At 40.7% G+C, this 25,096-nt stretch overlaps 1 protein-coding gene across 1 annotated transcript in view; it reads right to left on the bottom strand.

Moving 5' to 3' along the window:
- Positions 1-25,096, bottom strand: part of snrka (SNF related kinase a) — a 54,194-nt gene that overhangs the window by 19,474 nt on the left and 9,624 nt on the right. Inside the window, exon 3 of the mRNA XM_026184700.2 lies at positions 9,640-9,781. Coding sequence (XP_026040485.1) covers positions 9,640-9,781 — 142 coding nt within the window. The remainder of the gene's footprint in view (positions 1-9,639; positions 9,782-25,096) is intronic.

A 25,096-nucleotide genomic window follows, 5' to 3' on the forward strand; every position in this document is an offset into this window, starting at 1 on the left:
CTTTGTATTTCAAATATATACTGTGCCAATCATGGATGCTCATGTTAACCATGGCAAATTTCAAACAGGTTTATATTCATGAAGGGCAATCAATCTGAAAATACTTGGTTAAAAGGAGCAAGAAGAGAGTTCAAATGGATGACCAAGAGCTGCATTCACATTATCTCATACAATCATCTTTAGATTTTTATACATAATTACTTAAACATTGTAAGTAAAGAGCATGGTTTTAAAGTTCAAAAGTGCTTGCTGTGTAAGGCCCATTGAAACTGCATAACATGCCCCAAACCTAAGTATTCATGCATTTGAAGATTGTGCCTTCAACACCATATCTTACAAATAACACACAGTCCACTGGGATTACAGCATAAGAAAACAACATCTGACCTCCTGAACTTGTATGTGTTGCTCTAACCAGCACTTCCCTACAAATTGCTGTCTTGTCCCATGCCTCCTGCTCCTTCTCTCATTCCCTTGGGGCCTATACAGAAAGAGGCTGTGTAGTATTGCAGTCACACAAAGCTGCCTGCTCTTTCTCCTGCTACAGATTACACACATACACACTTACACTGGTGTATAAAAGCTAGTCCCCACATTCTCTGGGGAGGAGTGTGTGAGAGATACCACAGAAAAACGTGTAAGCATGAAAAAGGTTGTGAGAGAAAAAAAAAAAAGAACATCAAAATATGCATGCATGCATGCATATTTTGAGCACTCCTCCAGATTCAAACAAAGGAAATCAACAGGGAGCAAACTGACTAAACACCAATCCTGATGCATCATCTGGGTGGCTGTAGCTCAGGTGGCAGAGCAGGTCAGCCACTAATCAGAAGGTGGTTCGATCCCAGGCTGCATCCTGGCTGCATGCCAAATATCCTTGGGCAAGATACTAACCCCGTGTTTGCCTACTGGTGGTGGTCAGAGGGCCCGGTGGCGCCTGTGTCCGGCAGCCTCGCCTCTGTCAGTGCGCCCCAGGCTACAATGTAGCTTGCTATCGCCAGTGTGTGAATGTGTGTGTGAATGGGTGGATGACTGAATGTAGTGTAAAGCGCTTTGGGGTCCTATGGACTAGAAAAGCGCTATACAAATGCAGGCCATCTGCATGTAGTTTACACAGTAACAATCAGCATCCCAAGAAACACAGCGTTCGGTTTCTCAGCAGCTCACACAGTTCACACAATCGCCATTCTCAGCTTAAGCTATTAGACAGACCAGAACTACAGTAGCTTTGTTTGTACAGGCTGATGGGAGGAAGCAGGCAGACGTTATGGATGGTAGGCATATAAAACAAGCACTATTTTCAGTGTAATCCCAAGAAACTAAAATTAAGGATTACAAAAACAAACAAAAGCTCAGATGGAGGAGGAGGAGGGATAGCAAAAGAGAGATGGTGAATAATTAATTAACTGTGGCATGTAAATGCATTTTGGTGCATCAACAGGGAATGGAGAGCACAAAGAGAGGTGCATCCAAACAAACAGACAAAATGGAAAAAGTAAAATGTGGAGCCCTGTGATGATCCAGCGCGGTGGCACACAAAGCAGGCCAGAGAAAGGTGTGTAGTGAGGAGAGGAGGAGAGCTCTTATCCAGGATGAATGTTAGAAATGCCTATCAAAACTGTCAGCACCTAATTTACACTGGTTATCACAAAGGACCGAAACAAGCATGTGTAGTTGGAATCACTGTTCAGTACAAGAATTCTACCAAGAGATGTAAGGGATTAGGAAGCAGCTGACACAAGTGAAACTATGTTATTTCAATGCTAATCTCTTTAATTAAAAGAGGTTAGTTCATACACTGTGGCTGATTCATTGTCTAGTGGAAAATGGGGTCAGAAAGTTGTCAGAGAGGTAAAAGAGTAGAACAAGAAAGACTTTAAAATATGAACTAAGGGCGCAAAAGTAAAACAGTCATGGTAAAAAGAAAGTAGATCCTCTTTCACTTAAGTTTACATAACACAACATAATTTAAAAAAAATCATCTAGTCCCAAGCAGGTCTTAAAATGACGTAAATACGACTTCATATGAACAATGCCACATGACATATTCAACCACAAAAATTAAGACAAAATGCCAAAGAAGGGTGAGTAACTAAGTCCACCCTTACTACTTTTAATTCCTGTGGAAGCAGTAAGTAGCAGCTCTATGCTGCTAATCAAATACACTTCATTAACAGATCATCAGTAAGCGTGAGCATTTCTAAAAAACAAACAAAAAAAAAAACAGTCGTTACCACATTGACTAGATTTTCTGTGGTCAAGGTCACTGAGATTCAAAGTTTTCAAAGTATTTTAGTAGATGCGCTAATGGTATCAATTTGAAACACCTATGTGACTTCATTCTCTAGTTATCGCATTCACAAACTTGGGTGTCCATGTTGTCTGCCCACCTGCCCGGCAGGGGGACAACAATAGCTCATCAGCCTTTTACGACTGAAGTAAAAAACAAGCAGTTTTGACAGTCTGCAAGTCTGGAGCATTCAGGTGTGTGCTAACACAATGGCAACTAGGAAAGATATCAGCAATGACCTTCGAGAAGCACATGCTCATCAATCTGAGATGGGTTCTATTCAATTCAATTTTTTTATACAGCGCCAAATCACAACAACAGTCTCCTCAAGGAGCTTTATATTGTAAGGTGGACCCTACAATAATACGGCCGTTTGTCTATCATTCTACTATTTGCAAGCATGAAACATTCAATCTTTCCAAGAATAAACATCCCAGCAAAGCAAAAACTGCACAACCCCGAGAGCTACATTTCTGACTCTACAGGCCTCAGTTAGCATGTTAAAAGAGAAATGTTATTAATCTATATAAGTGTGCAAGTGCCCAGTAAAAAGTAACCACTTTTTTTATTACATCAGTATGGCCAAAAAGCCAGTCTCGAAAGCAAATACTGGTTGAGCCGTCAAAAAAACAACTTCCCTGTGTTCCTTTATTTGACAGTAGTCCTCGCTTACGTCAGAAACTGTTGGAAAGAGAAGTCATATATTCACCCAAGAGACTAAACTTCATTCTTTTAATTCCAGCACAAAGGAACAGATAAATGTTTTCTTAATGTGTTGCCTGACAAGCTGTTAAGAAAGCTAACAGCTTGAGTAGCTTTCCACACCTTTTCTACTCTTAAAATCGACAATCCCATGTGAAAACACTGAAGTTGAGCTTAACTCTGTTTTACAAAATGATATTACAGAGTAAGTTAAAGGGTTTGGAGTGGCTCTAAAGATGACGTACACATGATCTGATACTGTCTTTGTTATCATGGTCTTAATAATGTGATTAAAATACAGCTGCAGACTTATTTTACAGCACTAGGTTGCTTAGTTTGTGTACAACTTCTTTAAACTAGAACAGAACTATGGTGAATTGTCAAATATTAATGAACTCAAAACAATCCAAACGAAACTTTGAAGATTCATTGAAGGTGAAATAAAGCAGCTACTTCAGCTTTTTATCAGGTTTGCAACAATGTGTATGTGATTCTTCCTTTTTTCCCCTTTTACTTCTCATTTTCTTATACCAATAATCAACCACACTAGTTGTTTACAACTATATTCACGAGTAACAGCTGCTTCCATAGCAGCATGACTACTATTCTCACTGGCAATTTTGACAGAATTGTTTGTAGAAACAAAATATATAATATGTAAGGAAGAAGCATTTAGAAATGCTAAACTGTGACACGGGCAGATAATTCACCAGTTTGACACTGTAAAAATATAACCCTTAGACTCTGTGTGTGGCAACCAGCTCTTCTCCTCTAAATCAAAGCCCATCAGATTGTGCACAGCTGCTTCAGCTTAGCATTTCAATCTAGTCACATCTCCCCTTCGACTCTGAAGAGATAAGCATTTATTTCCTGGGTCTAAAAATAATCATTTGTGCAGTTTGTTTGCAAAAATGTTTTCAGCACAATGCCATCTCTTGTGTTCTTGGAAGCCACCCATTTCTCCTTGTGTCACCTCAGATGTACATGACTGCCCATCTGGTGTTATAACGGCCATCTAAGTTTTCGGAACATCATAGTTTTCACCTCCTACACATGTGGTGACTATGTTTGCAGCCAGTGCAGAAACAATTCTTTCTAGGCTATGATGCACAACAATGGATAAAACAAGAGCGCATATGAGAGGTTTTTGGACAAAGTTTGTGTTCTCCATTCTTTAAGCACTGTTTCAAAAGTACCGGTTTGGCACCGGTATCGGATAAAACCTAAACGATACCCATCCCTACCCCCAGATGATCAAGTCTGCTGATCAGCTTTGCTGATACTCGATATTAATCAGTGTTAATGTTAAAGTAATAACGTGTTGTAAGACAACATCAAACTGCACTTAAACCTTTGTATTATCTTTTACAGAGGCAGCATGGTAGTGCGGTGATTAGCACCATTGTTCTGGAGATTCTGCCAAAATATAGAACTATGTTATCACAGCATGCATTTTTTTCTTCTCCTGTTCCAGTTTAGCTCGACATGCTGTATTTTTACTGGCGGTACTGTGGGTGAACTCATTCATGTATTTCAATTGTTTTTTGTGACGATGAAGCTGCAAAATGCTCAAATGAGATTTTTTTTAATTTTATGAATAAACATTTTATAAAAGGGACAAGCCGGCTGCTAGTCTGTCAGTCTGGATTAGTGACTGCTACATAATTAGTCACAGTTTCCAAAGTCACAGTCAAAGACCATAAGGTGTATTTATAAGTTTTTGGTGACTAATTGCTGCTCCATTTCCTGATGAGAATAATTAGGTGTGACTCATACTGTGCATAGAGATCAACTTTGAGTCGATGAAATACTATGTGAACTTTGCTTTCGCTTTGCAGGTGAAATAACTGGATTGTTTTATGACATACCACTGACATAACAGGTTTTTAGAGATTAGGGGTGGCCCTACATTCCACACTGACAACATGGCCTATTTATAATGTTATCGGCTTACTGGTTCACATTAACAGAACTTTTTGTACAAGCTGATGTATCCAACAGTAGACTTTTACAAGGCTTTTACAAAACAGAGATGCAACATGTTGACTACACACAGACACAGACAGAGGGGGAAACTGGCATACACACATTGTTACATGGTCAGATATGTAAGGTAACTGGGACAGAAGAGGAAGAAGCAAGTTTCAGTCCATCCGGTCTGTAACATTTTCAGGTGTGAGGCTGGTATTTCAAACTGGATGACATCCTAAACTATCAACACACACAGCTTGGATTGCACAGTGATAAGATGTATAGAAGATTGTTGTGCACGATTATGATGTACTGTGTGAAATGATTTGGACAAATGGGTAGAGCAGCATAGATACTATACAGCTGAATATCAGTATAATGGAAAAAGTGACAGACATAATAAAGCAAAGACACATATATGCTACATATTCATGATGCGTTTACTACTGTAGAACATAATGTTAGTCATACATTTTTACCTTCTGCCATAACATGATTTACTGATTCCTACAATCAGTTCTGTTAGCCCAGGGGTCGGCAACCTGCGGCTCTTTAGTCCTTATAGTGCGGCTCCGCATGGTTTGGGAAAATAAATTAGAAGGGCAAATAGAAGTATTTAGCTGAAGTGTATTTTATTTATGTTAGTTCTTTTTTTAACTTGTAGTTCTAAATTGGAAGATTATTGTGATATTGAAATATAAAAATAAAATTATATTTTATTATTTTTTCATCATTCAAAATAAGCGTCACACTCGCGGAAGCCGGTGTACCCGCCGAAACGCCGTGCATTTATCAAGACTTTCAACCCCTGGGCCCTATTTCAGGAAGCCGGTTTAGTGCAAACTCTGAGTAAGTATACCCTAAGTTAACGGAAACTCTGGGTTTTCGGTTTCACAAAGCGAGTTTAGATTAATTCTGAGTGAGTTACTATGACGACACACTCCGTGAAGCTAACCTGCCCCCTAGCAGGTTTACTTCAACTAACCCTGACGTTCTCCGCCTCTTTGTCGGAAACCTGACTGTAGGAAGTGTCAGACATGGCGTGCCCCTTCCTTGAAGAGCCAGTAGATGTTGAAGCCCAAATTCTCCGCAGAGCTCTCCGCCGGGAGAGAGTGATTAGAGCGCGTTTGGACATTTTATCATTTCCTGATGATCTCCTGTGTGAACGTTACCGTTTTTCAGCACAATCTACAATTTATTTGAATAACATCCTCAGGCCTAATATTGCTCATGTGACACATCGTGGACATCCTCTCAGTTCTGTACATATTATTTGTATCGCACTTCGGTTTTTTGCAAACGGGAGCTTTCTGTATAATATTGGTGACACTGAGCACGTTTCCAAGGCTACTGTCTGTCGGGCAGTCAGGAATGTTACAGTTGCACTGAAACGTCTCCTGTACTCGTTTGTGGTGTTCCCCGGTCACAGACCCACAAGATTTATCAAAGAGGGATTCCACAAAATTGCAGGTATCAGGATGAACGAAACTTAATTCATGATGTGGTGATACTTGAACTACTACTTAAATTTTACATTTATTCTCACGGTTCCCAGGCGTGATTGGCTGTATAGATGGCACTCACATTCCAATCATTGCTCCTTCAGTAAATGAAGGAGACTATGTGAACAGGAAGTCTTTCCACAGCATTAATGTACAGTACATAGTTTGAAATGCTACAGGGAACTAACAAATTATTTCATTATAGTAATGGATGCTAATTTGTGTTCTTTGCACTGTGAAGATCATATGTGATGCTGCCAACATTATCACAAATGTGGAAGCCAAGTGGCCAGGCTTTGTGAGTGGTGGTGGTGGAGGACCCCCACCTGTTTTTCGGGCCTCCGCTTTTTTTCTAGTGGCCATAACGGGTCACATTTGAGCATACAGGGTAAGCAAATATGTACTTGTAATGCTCAGATAATTTCAATAAGTGCTTACAGAGGGGAAATTAATGTAGCCTCTAACTGCAATTGATTTACATCGGACAAACAGACCAAGCACTATGGCTCATAATACAATTACACCTTACCTGTTTGGACTATATTTTTATATTTCATTTTTACTTGCTGCCAGGAACGTTTGGGGCCTGTTGGGTTGCACCTGCGCTCACATCACATCACAAAATAAAATGTATGAAATAAAAAATAAAATATAATAAAATAACGTGTTAAATGGGTGGAAATCCCTAGATCAATGTTTAAATTAACACTCACGCATTGACTCTGTCGGCTATGTTTTGCCATGCATGCTCCCTTTCTTTTGCAGCTGAGGCTGTGTTACTTTTTTTCTGCAAAATTTGCATGTTATCGGCATATGCTGCCATCAGAATTTCGGCCTCAAGCGCTGTAAAATACATTGACCGCGCCTTCTTTCCCTCCGTCTCCATGGTGACTCGCTTAATCTGTGCTCCACTAATCAGGGCTTTATGTATCCTCCTGCGCGCGCTTAATTTGGGGTTAAAGCAACTCCACGTTGACTGAACTAATTGTTATCAGCCTTTCTGAAACGGAATATTCCGAGTTGGACAGTTCGGGGTTACTCAACCCTGAGTATCGTTTTTCACTCTGAGTTTTCTAAACCGGCTTCCTGAAATAGGGCCCAGGTAGGCCAATTATGGATCTTCGGATCCACATTATGTCAGCAGGTGTTCTCCATCGTGAACTATGTTAAAAACAAACGCCGCTCACGCCTCACAGATGACAGCTTACAGTCCTGCGTAAAGATGAAAGTGACTTCGTACAGCCCCGATTTGCAGACGCTGTGCGCAGAGGTTCAGGAGCAGAAGTCCCATTGTAAACATATCACGGCAGACCCGATGATGTTTCCATGAACACGCTTTTCAGCATCTCTTTATTGACCACTTTTCACACACGGTTGCTGTACGCATACGCTGTAGCTTTTCAGCTCACAGCCCGACACACACCAACACAACAGCATAGATAGCACAGACGTTAAGGCGGTGAGGCGTGATTGTGGGTGCCGCTCAGGTGCGTCCGCCTCCCCTGCAGTGGCGCTGCAGACCACGCCCCGCCACACACATTAACCAGGTAAAATACATATTTAGGCTGAATTTTAGTGTTCTTTTCTTCAATAATTTTTTAAAAGCCAGGTCAAGGCTCCAAAAGCCCAAAGGTGATATGAGGGTGGCAGCTCACAGCAGTTTTTGTTCGCTACTTGGATCATTTTCGTTCAGCTGGGTGTCTTTCCTTTTGTTATATTTCTTTAAGAGTTCAAAATGTGTTAATTACATAAATAAAATGTAATTTTCTCTGTAGCACTTCATGGATTTCATAAGCAGCACACTTTAGTTGTTCACACAAAGCATAAAGGTAAAAAACAATATATACAGTGTTATCTTCATTTTAGATGTCAAAAAGTATTTGCGGCTCCCAGTGTTTTCTTTTGCGTGGAAACCGGGTCCAAATGGCTCTTTGGGTGTTAAAGGTTGCTGACCCCTGTGTTAGCCATTATACAGAAGTTAGTATCATGACGCTTTTCTTTCCAAGCTCCTTATACTATCATGAATAAAGTTAACTGGTGAAATGATTTGGCAAACTAGCATTTCTTTTAGACTAAATTTAGTTAAAGGAGGACATAGTCAGCCAGCTGCTGTAACAAATCTGATGATGTTCATAATTTGAGCTGATAAAGTCATTTAAAAAGCACCAAACAAGTTATCAATCAATCAATCAATTAACTGACCTCTACTCAGCAAACTATATAGAAGATAGCTTATAATTTTGCTGTATTAGCAGGGACACTAATAAGAGCTGGGAGAATAAAAAAAAAAAAAAAAAGTTGTTTTTGTATCTGATACATCAAAATACAATTGACAGTCAAATGTACTGTCTTTTATAGTCTATCCAAGACAAATGTTAATGCAGGGCATGAACAGTTCCTGTGTTCTATATGTGAAAGCACTGCTGATGACTGAAGATCAGATTCTGATTTAAAGTAAAAAACTTTTCAAATGAGGACTAGAATACCCCAAAGAGTTTACCTGGAGCCGAGCTTTGATCCTGTTCTAGTCTGGATGGAGAAACACAGAGTACTATTTTTCTTCCTTTTACATGTGAGCTGTTGACAAATCTGAGAGTGGTTTCAAAAACAAAGCTTTAACTGAGAAGTCTAACACTCTTTCTCAGCACCACGTTGCTTTGTTGCTCCATTTTAGTGATGATTATACAACCTTTTACTTAATGCAGGAAGCATATGACATTTCCACCAACCTGATGTGGTTTGGGTTGCAGTCAAAACCTCACAGCTTTCCTGTTGCAGTGTATATGCACTCACCTTTGTCACTGAAACTTAATCTGATCCCTGAACATGGCCCTAATTTCAGTGGCCAGCTGCAGCAGAGATCCCACAGTTTACTTTCTGACAAAAGATGTGACAGTGGAGCATTATGCAGGATGCACTGTCTCTAATTTTCCATAGCTTTTAACACAACACTGTCAAGCCCGGGCAAGAGAAAACATTTGAGGGGAAAAAAAAGGCACACTGTCTCTGTACACCATCTTATAGCAAACCAGTGACTGACTGCAATTTCCTCTAGTGTAACCAGCAAATACTGAAAATCCACCCATTCGATCCATCTCTGTATGCAAGCAAAAGGACCACACACAAGCTTTCAAATGGCAGAGTGAAAGAAGAAAAATGCTGTGCATTACTTACTCTTTGCAGGTGCTGGAGACATGAGGTGGTACAGTGTATTTACAGTCCATGATCATGGTGAGGGTCTCACTGTCGTTAGCTTCCTGGAAGGGTGGCTGGCCACAAACCAACATGAACAGTATCACACCAAGACTCCAGATATCTGAGGAAGAGAAAGACACGAGGTCAGACTTAGGACTGGGTGACATTTATCATGGTATTAACAGGTGAAATATTACGAGGACATTTATTAACACATCAATTTCTCAGACACAAATATGGCTGTATGATCCACAGCCGTGTGCTACCTACGACAGATGTGTCAAATGTATTGTTAAACTATATCTGTCCTCTCGGACTGAATCCAAGGCTGAATAATCACACAAAACCTAGTTACGACATCATGATATGGATTATATTTAAAAACTAAGTGCAGGTGGAAGGTCAGAAAGTGGAGAAGTTGAAGCATGTGAAAGAGGGGGGGAAAAAAAACCCTCTATCTGTACCAAGTCTAAACAGAGACTATGGCGTGCCAGTGTTTTCATCTAGCACATCTGTAGTGTATTTGTTGAAAAATGCTACAGAGACATTAAAAACCAATGACATGCTGATCCTGTTGTTCAGCCATCGTCCCTAATTAACATTGCTTCAAATAATTCTCCAGTGTGGAAGACATCTCATTTTACAAGCGTATTTTCCCCTTGATCTCTCCACCCTCTTACGTCATGAGAAAAGATGACTGCAATGGAAACGATGCCACTGATCGGAAACAAGCAGACAATTAAAGGAACTAAGATGTTCTCAGCCAGTGTGGTAAACAACAGTGATGGATAGAAGTGTGAGAAGTACAGTAAAGTCTTCCTCCAAGGCCTTTTGACCTGTCGTCTCCACACGTTATACAACTTATACTTCTGTATAACTTTGTACAAAGATAGCAGTCAGTTTTTTTGAGTGTAATTCCACCATTTAAGAACAACAAATGCTTTATAAGACCTCAGTAAATTTAAATCAAAACCAAGCAATGTCCAAATGATGCAAACAAACCATAAAACCATAAAGAAACCAACTATCTGCTTACCCATATCTATATCGCCATCAATCCATCTATCCATTCTTATATCTCTAATATAAATAAATATTTTCCCTTTGCTGCTGATTGGCACTATGGAGGCAGAAGCAGGATAACAGCCATCTCTCGCTTTCACCTCTCTCCTAGACATTTCTAATCAGCATGTTTGAGTGCCTTATTTCCTCTTACTGTATGCTATTAGGTATTAATAGAACATAACCACATTATTTTATTAACACCCCCTAGTGTCCCGGCCCATGTAACTACACCCTGTACTGGATAATGCAAGACAATTTAAAACTGCATTTTCTCAATTGCAATTTAAATCCTAATTTTCTCTGGTTTGCTTGCATAAAACAAAATGTCACTGAAACCCAAAACAAGCTCATGTTCAATGTTCTCAAGCAACAGTGCACGTGTGCTAACAGCATAATCAAAGTCATGTTAATTCATCTATGCATATGCTTATTCAAGTGTACAAATTTGCACTTGCTAGTTGCACCGAGTGAAAGCAAACTGTCAGCATGCAGAAGCACCGGTCCATACACACTTTATGCAACTAAAGACACATTCATGCACACATACACACAGCCTTTGGTTCACTAGTCAAGGACGAGAAACAGCCTCGAATAGAGAGCTAGGACAATAAACCTTGTCCTGTCGCTCCGTATAGTACGGTATGTTCTCAACTTTGTTTGGCACACATAGAGGCAGATGTTTGAGCCAAGTTCATTACACACATACAGTATTTATACTGCATGTCCTGCCATGCCCGTATAAACACATGCAAAGCTTTGGGCATTAATGTGTAACATTTTCATCACTTAGCAGAGAAACAGGGCCAACTTACTTAGGCTGAAGAGCGAGGGAGACATCACAGAATCTCTAATCAAATATTGGCAGCCCTAAAGTAATTACCATGATGAGGATTTTTAAGTAAGTTTCTAATTAAGCTCAAACACATAGTTGCCCTCAATACCAAATGGTTTGGCAGAGTGGAGCCTTGATGATGTGCTAGAGAAAATGCCAGATAGTAAAATTTAAAAAAAAATCCCCAACAAAAACTATTTTTGGAGGAAAAAAAGATGACAACTCAAACTGATTCTAAAATGTTTTTAACTCAAACGGACAGCCGTGAGTTGTTGCATCTTGAGACTCAGCTTTGCTGGGCTACTATCAGCACTCCAGATTTGGCCTTAGGCTAGGGAGTGCTGTGTATAATTAAACTAACCAAATGGCCGTACAGAGAGGGCCGAGTGCCTTTAAGAGGAACTTTCTGAAGAAACAGCTTGCCTGATTGAATACTGAGTCTAATTATTGTGGTATGCATTTTGATACCATCCATCACATTTGATTTCAGGAGCCATCCATGGCTCTCTCCCAGCTCAGTGTGCGAGCAGCAGACAGCGGTGCAGTTGCAGGTTATGAGAGTAGAGTCCCCACTGGGAGGGGCGGGGGGGGGGGGGCTCTGTAGCACTTCAGAGGATAATTCCTGTCTGACTTCCAGATGGCATTTGTTCTGAAAAAGTGATGTATCACCGAGCCACTGCTAAAGCCCAACAAATGGGGTGTTACAGGAACATTTCTCCTTAAAAAAAGAAAAAAAATGCATCAGTGCAATTATTGTGTGTCTAAAACCATTTACAAAGTACCTGCAGTGGTTTGATTTGAAATGAGTTGTTTAACAGCTACTAGAGAAGCAGATCAAGCATTTTACTGGAGCCGTGTTAATGGACCAAAAAGCTGCCTGAGTATAAAGTGCTAAAACAATATGTACCTCTACATTATAAGCACCAAAGAGGTCTTCATCCCAAACGCTGAGGCTGATGTTGCACTCTGCTATAAAATATATCACAGCCTTAATGTGCCCACATCTGCAGTATGCTAGCGCCATAAAAGAGTTCCCTCTCAGCCTGTAGCAGTGTCTCCTCTTCTGCTGAAATATTAACAGGATATGGATGTGGAGAAAGTTCAGCTTGGTCTAACCTTGGTCGTAGAAGCTCACGTTTCGATGTACCAATTAGATCTCAACGTGCTGGCACACACACAGGATCAGAGGGATCCTTTATATGTTTTCCGTGTCAGTCCCTAAAAACCCCCCACAAAGATGACAGAAAATTCTCAGATTGCATTTCTTGAGGCCTAGTTCGTTTCCTTTGTTCACGATACCCATTTGGATTTTACATGGCAAGGATTATTAAAAAATGTTTTCACAATGAGTTTCCAATAGAGTATTTTATTTACTCTATCATTAATGACTAATGTGTTGGCTTCCTTGACTGACACGCTTGATCTACAGAAAAGCTACACCCCACTGCCATGAACCCCCACAAACACACACATACACACCTACTCGTAAGCCTTACACATGTGATATTTAATTCCCTCCATGTATGACATTACAGTGATGACAGTATACATTATTTTTGTCTTTCCCAAACCGTGTGCCAATGTGTTTCAAGACTGATTAAATAAACAGGTTGGCGTGCTTAGAAATACACTTCAGGTTTATTCAGGTGCTTGATCAGAGTATGTGGATTTGTCTTGTCAAAGTCAAAGCATATCTAAACACCCAAAATTTTCTTCAGGAACTTGTTTAATTAGGCCCACTCTCTGAAAGATGTGAACTTTGTGAAATGTCAGCTGCTGCTGCTAGGCTGCAAAGCATACATATATTTTTTTCCTACCTATGAATGCTTCTCAAACTTAAGCTTGGATATTTCAGTAAGCATGAAAAGAGATTTCATTAGCCTTAAAATGAAGTTCTTACAAAGTAGTATTTTGTTCCTTCTCTCTCAGGAGTGCAGCATCTTTCTTGTAGTTACAGAGCATGAGAAGCCTTTAACACTGGTCACAATGAGCTTCAATAAATACTGAAAAACTACCTGAGTCAGATCAATTTAGTATGCTCCTATTATGCTTTATTACTACCTTATTACAGTCTGACTCTCCAGGTGGTTTCTGTCTCCTGACAGAGGAGAGTTGATCTGTTCAAACAACTGAACCTTGAAATGACAGCTAAATTATACTGAAGAGAGTCACTTTGTTGATTTACTGTCAACCAGTGGTAAACAATTCTTTTTCCAGTGACCCACCATAGAAGGACAATTAAATATGTAACCAAGGTTACCATGCTACACAAAATGATGACATCTTTGGCCTCCAAATAGTTAGAAGACAAAAAGGTGACCCAATTAGACCAAAGCCAACTACACTCTTCACACACCACATATTTTACAGTTTAGTTTTAAGAAAACGTAGAACATCACAAAAACTCTGCGATCACCTTCACAGACAGGCGGTTTCCAACATGTATAGAGCTGTCAACCTGAAGAGCACACACACCCACTCATCAATCCTTCAGATTCATACACGTGTGCGCTCATCACATCAACATAAATGCTCCTGTCACTTACAGGCAGAGAGAGTAAAAAGAGCACTCCAGATGACTAGAGATCTCATTCTGTCACATACAGACATGCTGCAGCTCCACACTGTAGACCGGTGCATCACCTAAATATGTGGTCACTGTATCCTTTTCTTGCTTTTTCCCTCCTCAGTTCAAGTTCAGTGCTTCCTACATACAGGCCAGCCAAGTAAGTGTGAAGACACATTTTAGAATTTTTATTTAAATAATTTAATGCCTTTTATAAAAATATATATATAAAAAAAACATAGCAACATAGCAAGAGAAAGAGTAGTGCATTTTGAAGGAATGCTGCAATTTCTGGGTCAGTGTGCAAGTCCCCCTCCAAATCCCGACTACCACCATGTTAAAAAGAAGGAATTCACTGACCAATTCAGCAACACCAAAAAACCTGATAAACCACAGAATCCAAACATATGAGAAACACTCAAGTCACTTTTTGCCATTCACCCAACTTCAAACAGGGTCATTATTTCTAGAAAAACGTTACTTTAAATCACTCCTGTAAGTGAACTTACTTGGAGAATGACAATTGTCTTTAATGTTATTTATGTTTTAACAATATTTACGTGACCTAGTGGCCCACAACTCAAAAAACAAAGAACTTCCCACCAATTGAGCATTGCGTGGCACAGCTTCTGTCTTGCTAGCTTGCGCTGTGCTCAGTGGATCTGCACTCAACAGTGCAGCCTAGGCAGAGTAGTCGAATGCAGATCCACTGAGCGCTCAACACAGACAGCATCGTCAGAAGAAAAGTTGAGAAAATAAATAAAAATTTATATTGTTCGATATATATGCGTACCAAACCGAAAGCACTGTATCGAACGGTTCAATATCGATACATGTATTGTTGCACCCCTAACAAATAAATTTTATTTATTTTTATTTCTATATATTATATATATACACATATACACACACACGCCTTTGGAACAGAGGATTGCAAGTTCGATTCCTGCCTGGGGCGTCTGTATCCAGTAAGGGTCCTAAGGCTAGACCCCCTATGCTAAGCAAGCCTACCGCAGACATGGGCGAGACATAAACATGAAGGCATGCCGGCTCGGACGTCGCCCGGATCAACAAGGTCCGCGTCAGGTGTTGAGGAACCAGGGCACCCTGACGAAAAGTGGGCTACTGGAACAAGAAGGCATCGGTGGGCAAGAGACGAAAACAGGGCGTTGTTGGAATGCTACTACGCAAGTAACCCCGGCGGAAGGGGCTACATGAATAGGATGAGGGACCTATGGATTCTTCGATACCCAACATCCACAATGACGGCGAAACAACTAGTAGCTCAGTGTTCCAACATTCGAAAGAAGGGACTGCTCTCACAGCTAGAGATTGACGAGGTATACCAAGGGCTCAGAGAAGAGCTCGAGAGGATGTGGAGGTTGAAGGTAACGGTGGTCCCCGTGGTAATCGGAGCACTAGGTGCGGTGACTCCCAAGCTAGGCGAGTGGCTCCAGCAGATCCCGGGAACAACATCGGAGATCTCTGTCCAGAAGAGCGCAGTCCTAGGAACAGCTAAGATACTGCGCAGGACCCTAAAGCTCCCAGGCCTCTGGTAGAGGACCCGAGCTTGAAGGATAAACCGCCCGCAGGGGCGTGCTGGGTGTTTTTTATATATATATTTTTTTTCTTTTTTTATTATTATTAGGGGATCCGGGCTATCAACACCTACGCCCTGCCCGTGATCAGGTACCCAGCTGGTATAATAAGTTGGCCAAAGGAGGAGATAGAAGCCACTGACATAAAGACAAGAAAGCTCCTTACCATGCATGGAGGGTTTCACCCCAAGTCCAGCATCCTGAGGCTGTACGCTAAGCGGAAGGAAGGGGGCCGGGGACTGGTGAGTGTCAGCACCACAGTCCAGGATGAGACAACAAACATCCAAGAATACATTGGGAAGATGGCCGCAACTCACCGAGTGCTCAGTGAATACCTCAGGCAGCAGAAACCCAAGAAAGGGGAGGGAGACGAGGAACCATCATGGAAGGACAGGGCCCTGCACGGTATGTACCACTGGCAGATAGAGGAGGTGGCTGATATCCAGAAATCCTACCAGTGGCTGGACAAAGCTGGACTGAAAGAGGCACTAATCATGGCAGCACAAGAACAAGCTCTGAGTACAAGATCCATAGAGGCTGGGGTCTATCACACCAGGAAAGACCCCAGGTGCAGGCTGTGTAAAGATGCCCCTGAGACAATCCAGCACATAACAGCAGGGTGCAAGATGCTAGCAGGCAGGGCATACATGGAACGCCATAACCAAGTGGCCGGCATAGTATACAGAAACATCTGTGCCGAATATGGCCTGGAAGTTCCGAGGTCAAAATGGGAGATGCCCCAAGGGTGGTGGAGAATGACCGAGCTAAGATCCTGTGGGACTTCCAGATACAGACGGACAAAATGGTGGTGGCTAACCAACCGGACATAGTGGTGGTAGACAAACAGAAGAAGACGGCCGTAGTGATCGATGTAGCGGTTCCGAATGACAGCAATATCAGGAAGAAGGAACACGAGAAGCTGGAGAAATACCAAGGGCTCAGAGAAGAGCTCGAGAGGATGTGGAGGGTGAAGGTAACGGTGGTACCCGTGGTAATCGGAGCACTAGGTGCGGTGACTCCCAAGCTAGGCGAGTGGCTCCAGCAGATCCCGGGAACAACATCAGAGAGGCTCTGTCCAGAAGAGCGCAGTCCTGGGAACAGCTAAGATACTGCGCAGGACCCTCAAGCTCCCAGGCCTCTGGTAGAGGACCCGAGCTTGAAGGATAAACCGCCCGCAGGTTTTTTTTGTTTTTTTTTTTCTTTTAATACACACACACACACACACACACACACACACACACACACACACACACACACACACACACACACACACACAGATGGGTTTTTTTTCCTTTTGCACTAATAAAGTTGTGGAGTCGCAAAGTATTTTGTCTAGTCTCAATTATATTGTCAGTTATATTGTTATCGCAAATTTTTAAATGTATATCGTGATAAATATTTTTGGTCATATCGCCCTGCTCTAGTCTCTACGCAAATGTTACTCTGCCTCCCAACTCCCCCTCCCCCATCGCTTCACCTGCAGGCAACGACAAGATGGACACGGCCACATGTTTATGTGCAAGTGAATAAAGGCCATTTTCCATCACTCCTTTCCAATAAGCTACTGTCATTGATGACAAACTTCCTAATTTGAAGTGTAAATCTACTGAAACAAGCTGCCAGCTAGTGCTGGGTGATATGATGAAATATATATCATGTGAATGATAGAAAAATGTGCCATTTGTCTTCTATTGTTTCTAACATAATTTTATAAATTATTACATAAAATATATCATTAACCCTTTAAAACACTCCGTTTTGCCTAACTATTTTTAAATCCCTGTACAACTGGAACCATGTAAGCTAGCGCAATAATTTTCTTTTGCATATGAAACCGGTGGAGGTGTACTTACATCTTATGCCATCAGCTTGTCCTAGGTCACGGTTTCCTTCCACACATAGCTTTGCAAAAATTGCATAAAAAGCACTTGCAACAACAATGCATGCATTCGCTTCCGCTTATCCTTTTCAGGGTCGCGTAGGGCGCTGGAGCCTATCCCAGCTGTCAAAGGGCGAGAGGCTGGGTACAGAAACATGCTTTGCCGATCCGATCAGCTGTTCATAACACTTCCTACGTTGGAATATAGGTCAGCGCGAACTATCGCATGTCCGCCATTACCTGCCCGAAACTGGATGTGACGTCATTTTCAAGGAAAATGTAATTTTTTACCTTCAGGGCCTTATAAGCCTATGCTGGTGTTTTTAAAACTTATGTTTGACTTTATGCTTTTCTGTACCGTTTCTGGGATGCTTAGAACTCAAATTACACTGTTGGAAATAGTTTATTTTGATGCACATGCTGTTTCTTTGCAGCAAGTTGGGAAAAGAAAAACTATAGCCAGCCAAAGATACACCAGTCTTTCACACAAGGCCCTTAAGAGAAAACGTCCCAGCGCCATAAACAAACCACAGGAGCCATCTCGCGTTACATTTGTAAAGTTGAGAAGGACAGCTTTCATTACCTCGTCAAAGTCCTTGATCCGAGGTACAGAAGCACTTCAGTAAAGTCGAGTTGCCTCGTTTATATGACGCATGCCAGGCCAAAGTATTGAAGGATGTTTGCAGTGTCGTGCATTATGCCTTGACGACTGACCTATGGACGAGCAGAGATACGCACCCCTACATGAGCGTAACCATCCATTTCATTAACAAAGATTGCACCCTCTGCGCTTGCTGTTTACAGACTGTGTACTTTCCAGATGACCACAGGTCAGGTGGTATATCGGTTTTTTTTTTGTTTTGTTTTTTTAATATGTGTGTGTGTGTGTGTGTGTATATATATATCGCTACCGTGATATAAAATAATTCATATCGTGATAAATATTTTTTCCATATCGCCCAGCACTACTGCCAGCAGCAGCATTATAGTGCAATAACCAAATGTAAGCACAAAACTAGCCCAGATAGTTTTCCCTCTAAATCTTAAGTGAAAGTATAATATAACTGCTTAACATTTTAGTTTAACAATAATTAAAGTAAGAAACCTATAGCTCTTTAGGAGCTGCACAACACTGTTACATAATAAAAATAACAAATGTTTTCTACCTAGGATGGTGTATCTTGGGTGCAAGGTTTTTAAACCAGCTTCTCAACCACCATGTAAATGCATCAATAATTTCCATTAGAGTGCACTGCGCAAGTGCTCCAGCAACACTTGGTGGAGTAATTTGGTTTTTTTCTTGGGTCAAACATCATCAGCTAGTAGCATCTCTTCCTTTGTAGCCGGGGCAGTATGTTTTTACCTCCAGTGGCAAAGCAAATGTGTTGTTTCCTGCTTCACCGGGAACTGGTTCCTTGAATCTTTTCCTAAGTACTTTGTTACTGGTTGTTAAAGTAACTCGCTTTCTAGGCAGTAAATTGTCAAGCTGGGACAGAGCTCTTGCCACTGTCTTAGACATGCCTTGACAGGGCTTGTCTCAATATTGCACACTAGGGAATGTAAACACATACCAGTGCTACAGCAAGGATATAGGAACATGCTTATATATCCCAAAAAAAACCTTACACATACATCCCTAATTGCAGCATCTTCCTTGCCTTTACAACATGTCTTCCATTCCAATCTTCAGCCACTTTAAATCCTTCTAACACATTGACAGTGCCTCTACAGGTACTTAACCTTTAGCAAGAACTTCCAGCTACAACCAGTTTGGTTGTGGAATCCATCACAATCCACTACTCTGTTGGTTACTGGAGAAAGAAGAAAAAAGTCATAGTGCAATCTCCTCCTTCTCTCTGTATTACAGTCATGATGCTTTAATTAATGGTTGTGAGATTGTGTCTCTTGGCATCTCTTCCTCTCATTCAGCCGTTTTACTCTGATGAACCACCAAGCAGCTTGAAATGACAGCAGCCAGAGAACTAGTAGGAGGAACTGAACCACATCAAGGCTGAGATATACTGTAATAACTGGTTTAATAATAATAATAATAATAATGGATACTTTATTGATCCCCATGGGGAAATTACTTGTTTTTTCTCTGCATTTGACCCATTCACTCAGTGAAGCAGTGGGCAGCCCACTAAGCAGGCGCCCGGGGAGCAGTGTGTAGGGACGGTACCTTGCTCAGGGGTACCTCAGGGTAGCCGTTAAGTGGATTCGAACTGCCGACCTTCCGATCATGGGGTGACCACTTTACCTACTGAGCTATCCCTGCCCCTGTTTAAAGGTTTTCTTAATAATAACAGTCAAATGATTAAGTCCTTGACTTCACAATAATGACAATGTTGACAAAACTGTCAAGAACAATAAGCTAAATTACTATGCAGACTTATGCATCATGTGCATATTTTCGGGCTGAAAGTGCAAAGCAGCATCTCAGTGTTACAAGGGTTAAATGTGACTGCGCTGGAAGGGGAAAACAAATAAGTCTTAACTCATGTCCTTGATTCTAGCTAAGTTAAATACAGTGATGTGTCAATTAGTTGCTTTTTTATGCCTTTTGTGATTTTCTCTTAATTTCAGAAATCTGTGGTGTACAAGGTCAAAAGCACTAAACCTGTATGTAAAACCTTCCTTATAACTCACAGCTGGCCCATTACGTTAATTTTAAGCTGACATATTTTTATTCTACCTATTAAGAGTAGTTGGCTTGATTCTGAACCATGATCTGAATTATCATTACATATCATTTATTTAATCTTGGTGTCTTTTATTTATTTAATCTTCATTCTGGCTTCAGCCATTTCAGCCCCTCTCCTCTTAAGGTAACATTTCTCTGATTGGCTGCTCCTTATAAACACAGAGTGTAAAGAGCAGATGGTTACGGCTGCACACAGTGAGGTGTGTGCTTGAGATGGCCATACTTTGGATATCATATAGAGCCAAGAGGAGAAAAAAAATGTTTCAAATTGAACCTTTAAGTTGATATCAGATTATCTTTACAGAGTCCACAATGTTACTGAGGTTGTTAAGTGGCTTGGTGCCATTGTACTCTTAGTTAAAAACATGAAAAGGATAAACAACTGAGACTCTGACAACCTGAAACAGCTTAATGCTTTACCAAGTAGTCACACATGTGCGACTAGTAGAGCAGGGCGATATGACCAAAAATATTTATCATGATATACATTTTAAAATTTGCGATAACGATATATCTGACAATATAATTGACACTAGACAAAATACTTTACAACTCCACAACTTTGTTAGTGCAAAAAAAAAAAAAAAAAAAAAAATCAATGTATTTTCACTTAAACAAGCAGCTGTTTTTTTTTTTATGTGCATTAAAGTTATATACAAATTTAATAATGCAAATGCAAATTCCTTGCTGACAGTTTAACCAAAAGGCATTTCCAGTGGAAATTGGCCGATATATCCTCAGTAGAGCAGGGCGATATGGCCAAAAATATTTATCACGATATATATTTGAAAATTTGCGATAACGATATAACCGACGATATAATTGATGCGAGACAAAATACAACTCCACAACATTACTAGCGCAAAAAGACAACCTTCCATTTATTTTCACTTAAACAAGAAGCTGGTTTTTATGTACATTAAAGCTTTATAAAAATGTAACAGTGCAAATGCAAATTCCTTGCTGAAAGTTTAACCAAAAGGCATTTCCAGCAGAAATGGGCTGACATATCCTGAGCATAACCATGTATAATATCCACTGAAGTTAAAAAGAGGTGCTTTGCAACATTAAACTGCAGTGTGCGGTACGCATTTTTCGGACCATAAGGTGCACGGGATTATAAGGCACATTAAGCGAAACAAAGCAGTCAGATAAATCAAACTTTATTAAACTCATTCTTCTTGCTTCCTCCACTTCTGTACCATTGATTCATTAATGTTGAATTCTCTGGCAGCTGCTCTATTCCCATGTTGTTGCAGTATATTAATGACTAACCTGGTATTGTGGATGGATTATCTCAGTTGTTCTCCTGACTGAAGTTTGGTCCGTTTACAGCATCCTGCCATGCGATTGCATTTGTCTCTAACCATGAAGAACCTTCACGTTAACTTTTATAAGTGGAAAAGTGTTAGTGTTCGTCCTCCAGCTTCACTGTTTATGTTATGCTAACATAGCTGTGTCGCTAGCGATCACGTAGCACATCATTATATACCAGCTAGCCCAACTTCAGTAACCCTACAAACGTCACTGCTGTTTAGTTTCCTGTCTTCATTTATGTTGGAAGTGATAGCAGAGCTGTACGTTTGATTTTTTTCAGAAATCTCTCAGTCAGAACATGCAATATCATGCTTAGGTAATTAGCGAAACTAGCGAGCTAACTTCCGCTAGCTTCCTGCTAACTTCTAACTCCGTTAAATGTAATAACTTTTGTTTTCATGGATGCCTGGAAGTTAAACTTTATAGTTACACCTGGTAAAGCAGCAATGCTGATCGTTTTATTAAAGATGAAAGAATTTAGACAGTTTTTAACTCTAAGTGATGCTGCAGTGTTGTTTGACCTGAAGCATACGGAGTTTAGGACCCAGATTACTCCCAGATTTAAGAGCATCTTAGTCCGACAAATATGACAATAACGACGGCCGCTTGCATGTTCTGCAAAAAAATGTGCTTTGTCGTGTATCTGACAGACAAACACCAAACCAGTTCCACATCACTGAAGTTGCACCATTTTTACAAACCAATTCTGGTTCATCTGTTTCACTCAACAATCGGCCATGTGCGTATGAAAACAAAGGCACTGCAAATGTGCGTTTTACTCCCATTCTATCGCGATATTTCATTTTCCTATCGTTGCCTAACATTATACCGGTATTACCGTGAACGGTATAATATGGCCCAGCCCTAATCCTCAGCATAACCATGTATAATATTCACAAAACTTAAAGAGAGGTTATACACACACAATACCGTAATATTATGTTGAAGCACACTCCGCGAGGCTCCTGCCTACGATAGCCGCAATGCTCCGACAATCCATCAGGCGGTGCAGTTTGTAGCTTAGCAAAGTCGTACTAAAACATTTGACAGATTTTCGAGCGCCATGTACCACATAAAATCGTTTCAAGGTCAGTAAACGCAACCAGAATTCATACATAAGGCACACGGAATTATAAGGGGCACTGTCGATTTTCAGATTTTAAGTGTGCCGTATTTTTCAAAAACCACGGTAATAACAACGGCCCGCCAGCGTGGTCTACCAAAAATAGTGCTTTGTTGTGTATCTGACGGACGAAAGCTAAACCAGTTCCACAGCAATGAAGTTGCAGCATTTTTACAAACCAATTCTGGTTCATCCGTTTCATTCAACGATCCACTTTCGCCCTTCTCATCCTCTGTCGCCGCCATGCATTTGCCGCCATGTGCGTATGAAAACAAAGGCACTGTGCATGCGCGTTTTACCCATATTCTATCGCGATATTTCATTTTCTTATCGTTGCCCAACATTATACCGGTATTACTGTGAACGGTATGATATGGCCCAGCCCTAGCGACCAGTTGTCTAGACTAGGGCTGCCACGATTAGTCGACTAGTCACGATTACATCGACTATCAAAATCGTCGATGACTAATTTAATAGTCGACGCATCGTTTGAAGCTTTGTAAGATCCCAAAAGACGCAGGAATAAGTACTAGGATTTAAGAGTGTAATAACGGACTGAAACAGAAGATGGCAGCACTGCATGTACAAGGATGCCAAACCCCGAAGAAGAAGACTGTGTCCCAGAATTCATAGCGCAGCCCTGCTCAGTTTCCAGCAATGGCAGCAGCTAGTTAGTTTTAATGTTACTCTTATTATTCTTTCTGGGTCACAAAATAAACGTCTAACATATTTTCAGGCAGGAATGTAGCTGTGTAAACTTCAAATATCTGCTCAGTTTATCAAGACACCACATATTTTCAAAAGCGCTCGGACGTTGTCGGAGACGTCTGTTACCCACTAGCTCGATAGCTAGCCGAGGTTCAAGGCTCACTAGACCCGGTGAGAACACCGGACTCCTGGCAAATCGTTTTCAAACCCACCGCCGTCTTTCGCTACTCAGGTTAAACATGATATATAAGTCACTTAAATAACTTAAAAATGTTATTGTTTGGCTTTTTTTCCAGTATTTTATTTGTTTCTGAGTAAATCGGTTTGGCTGAGATTAAAGTTATAGTTTTTGCACAGCTGAATAAATGTCAAGCAGACAACTGATTACCAGAAGTGTGAGATGCTCGAGAATATACTCCGGTGTCCCGTTATATTTTAGATAGAAAGGTTTTTATTAAACTTCACCGAAACAATCTAAACTATCATTTTGTCTTTATTTTTACTTAGCACATACCTTAAACACTTAAAGCTGTAAGCTAATGATAGTTATATAAGACCAGATGCATGCTGGTGCAATAAGCTGTACGTTTTACGTTCATGATCTGATTAGTCGACTAATCGCAAAAATAATCAGTGACTAGTCGACTATCAAAATAATCGTTTGTGGCAGCCCTAGTCTAGACATCTAATGCAAAAAAATTTCTAGATGAAAAAGTGTAACAATTCATTAATATATTCAGAACTGCAGAAACCATTCCAGTAATTCTGCATAGGAGAAAATACTTTTGGTCCCCTTTATATAATTCCAGAAATGTACAGCCTTGAAGCAAAACCAAAATTCAAGCTAACTAGCTTGCATGAAAGTTAACCCACAAACGTGTTAGTCTACATATCAGCTAGTCAATTAGCATGCCAAGCAGCCAGTAGGCTACACAGTGGACTGCAATGATTTGGAATGATAGGCCTCATTGCACACAACAGCACCCACCTCCATTTTGTCATGGATGACTGAAAGGCATAATTACACTTAATCACCCCTTTCGATGCCTGCTCTCTGCTCTTTTTAGAATAGAATAGAATTCAACTTTATTGTCGTTGCACATGTCACAAGTACAAGGCAACGAAATGCAGTTTGCATCCATCCAGAAGTGCTTTAGCCATGATATAGATATATTACAAAATATATATAAGCAATAATAAAGGCAGGAGGGTGAAGAGTCCATTTTAAAGTGGAATCCTGCAGTGATAATGGTTAATCTAAGAGGTATATCTATGGTTAGATCTAAGGCTAACATAATTTCCTTTCTTTATCTCCTCCGATCCATCTTCTTAAAAAAAATAGCCACATCTAACTCCTTATTTAGTTTGTTCTTAAGAACAACTAAGAACAACAGTAGATTGGGTGTCAGCTGGCAGTGGAAAGATATACTGACAACAAATGTGAACACAGCTGACTGTTTCACTAGCTCACCAAGTGCTGGCCAGATGCAATACACTCTTGCCGCTCTATCTAGGATGTGAACTTTTGGATAAGTCAGCCAAACAGTCACTGTCCCTCTCAGTGTGTGTATTAATAGCAGACCTGTTGAATCGAAAGCAGAGCAGACATCTGCCAGCTCTGCCTGCTGCAGGACTCCCACCCAC

The sequence above is a fragment of the Astatotilapia calliptera genome, chromosome 11 (assembly GCF_964374335.1).
Source record: "Astatotilapia calliptera chromosome 11, fAstCal68.1, whole genome shotgun sequence".
Lineage (NCBI taxonomy): Eukaryota > Metazoa > Chordata > Actinopteri > Cichliformes > Cichlidae > Astatotilapia > Astatotilapia calliptera.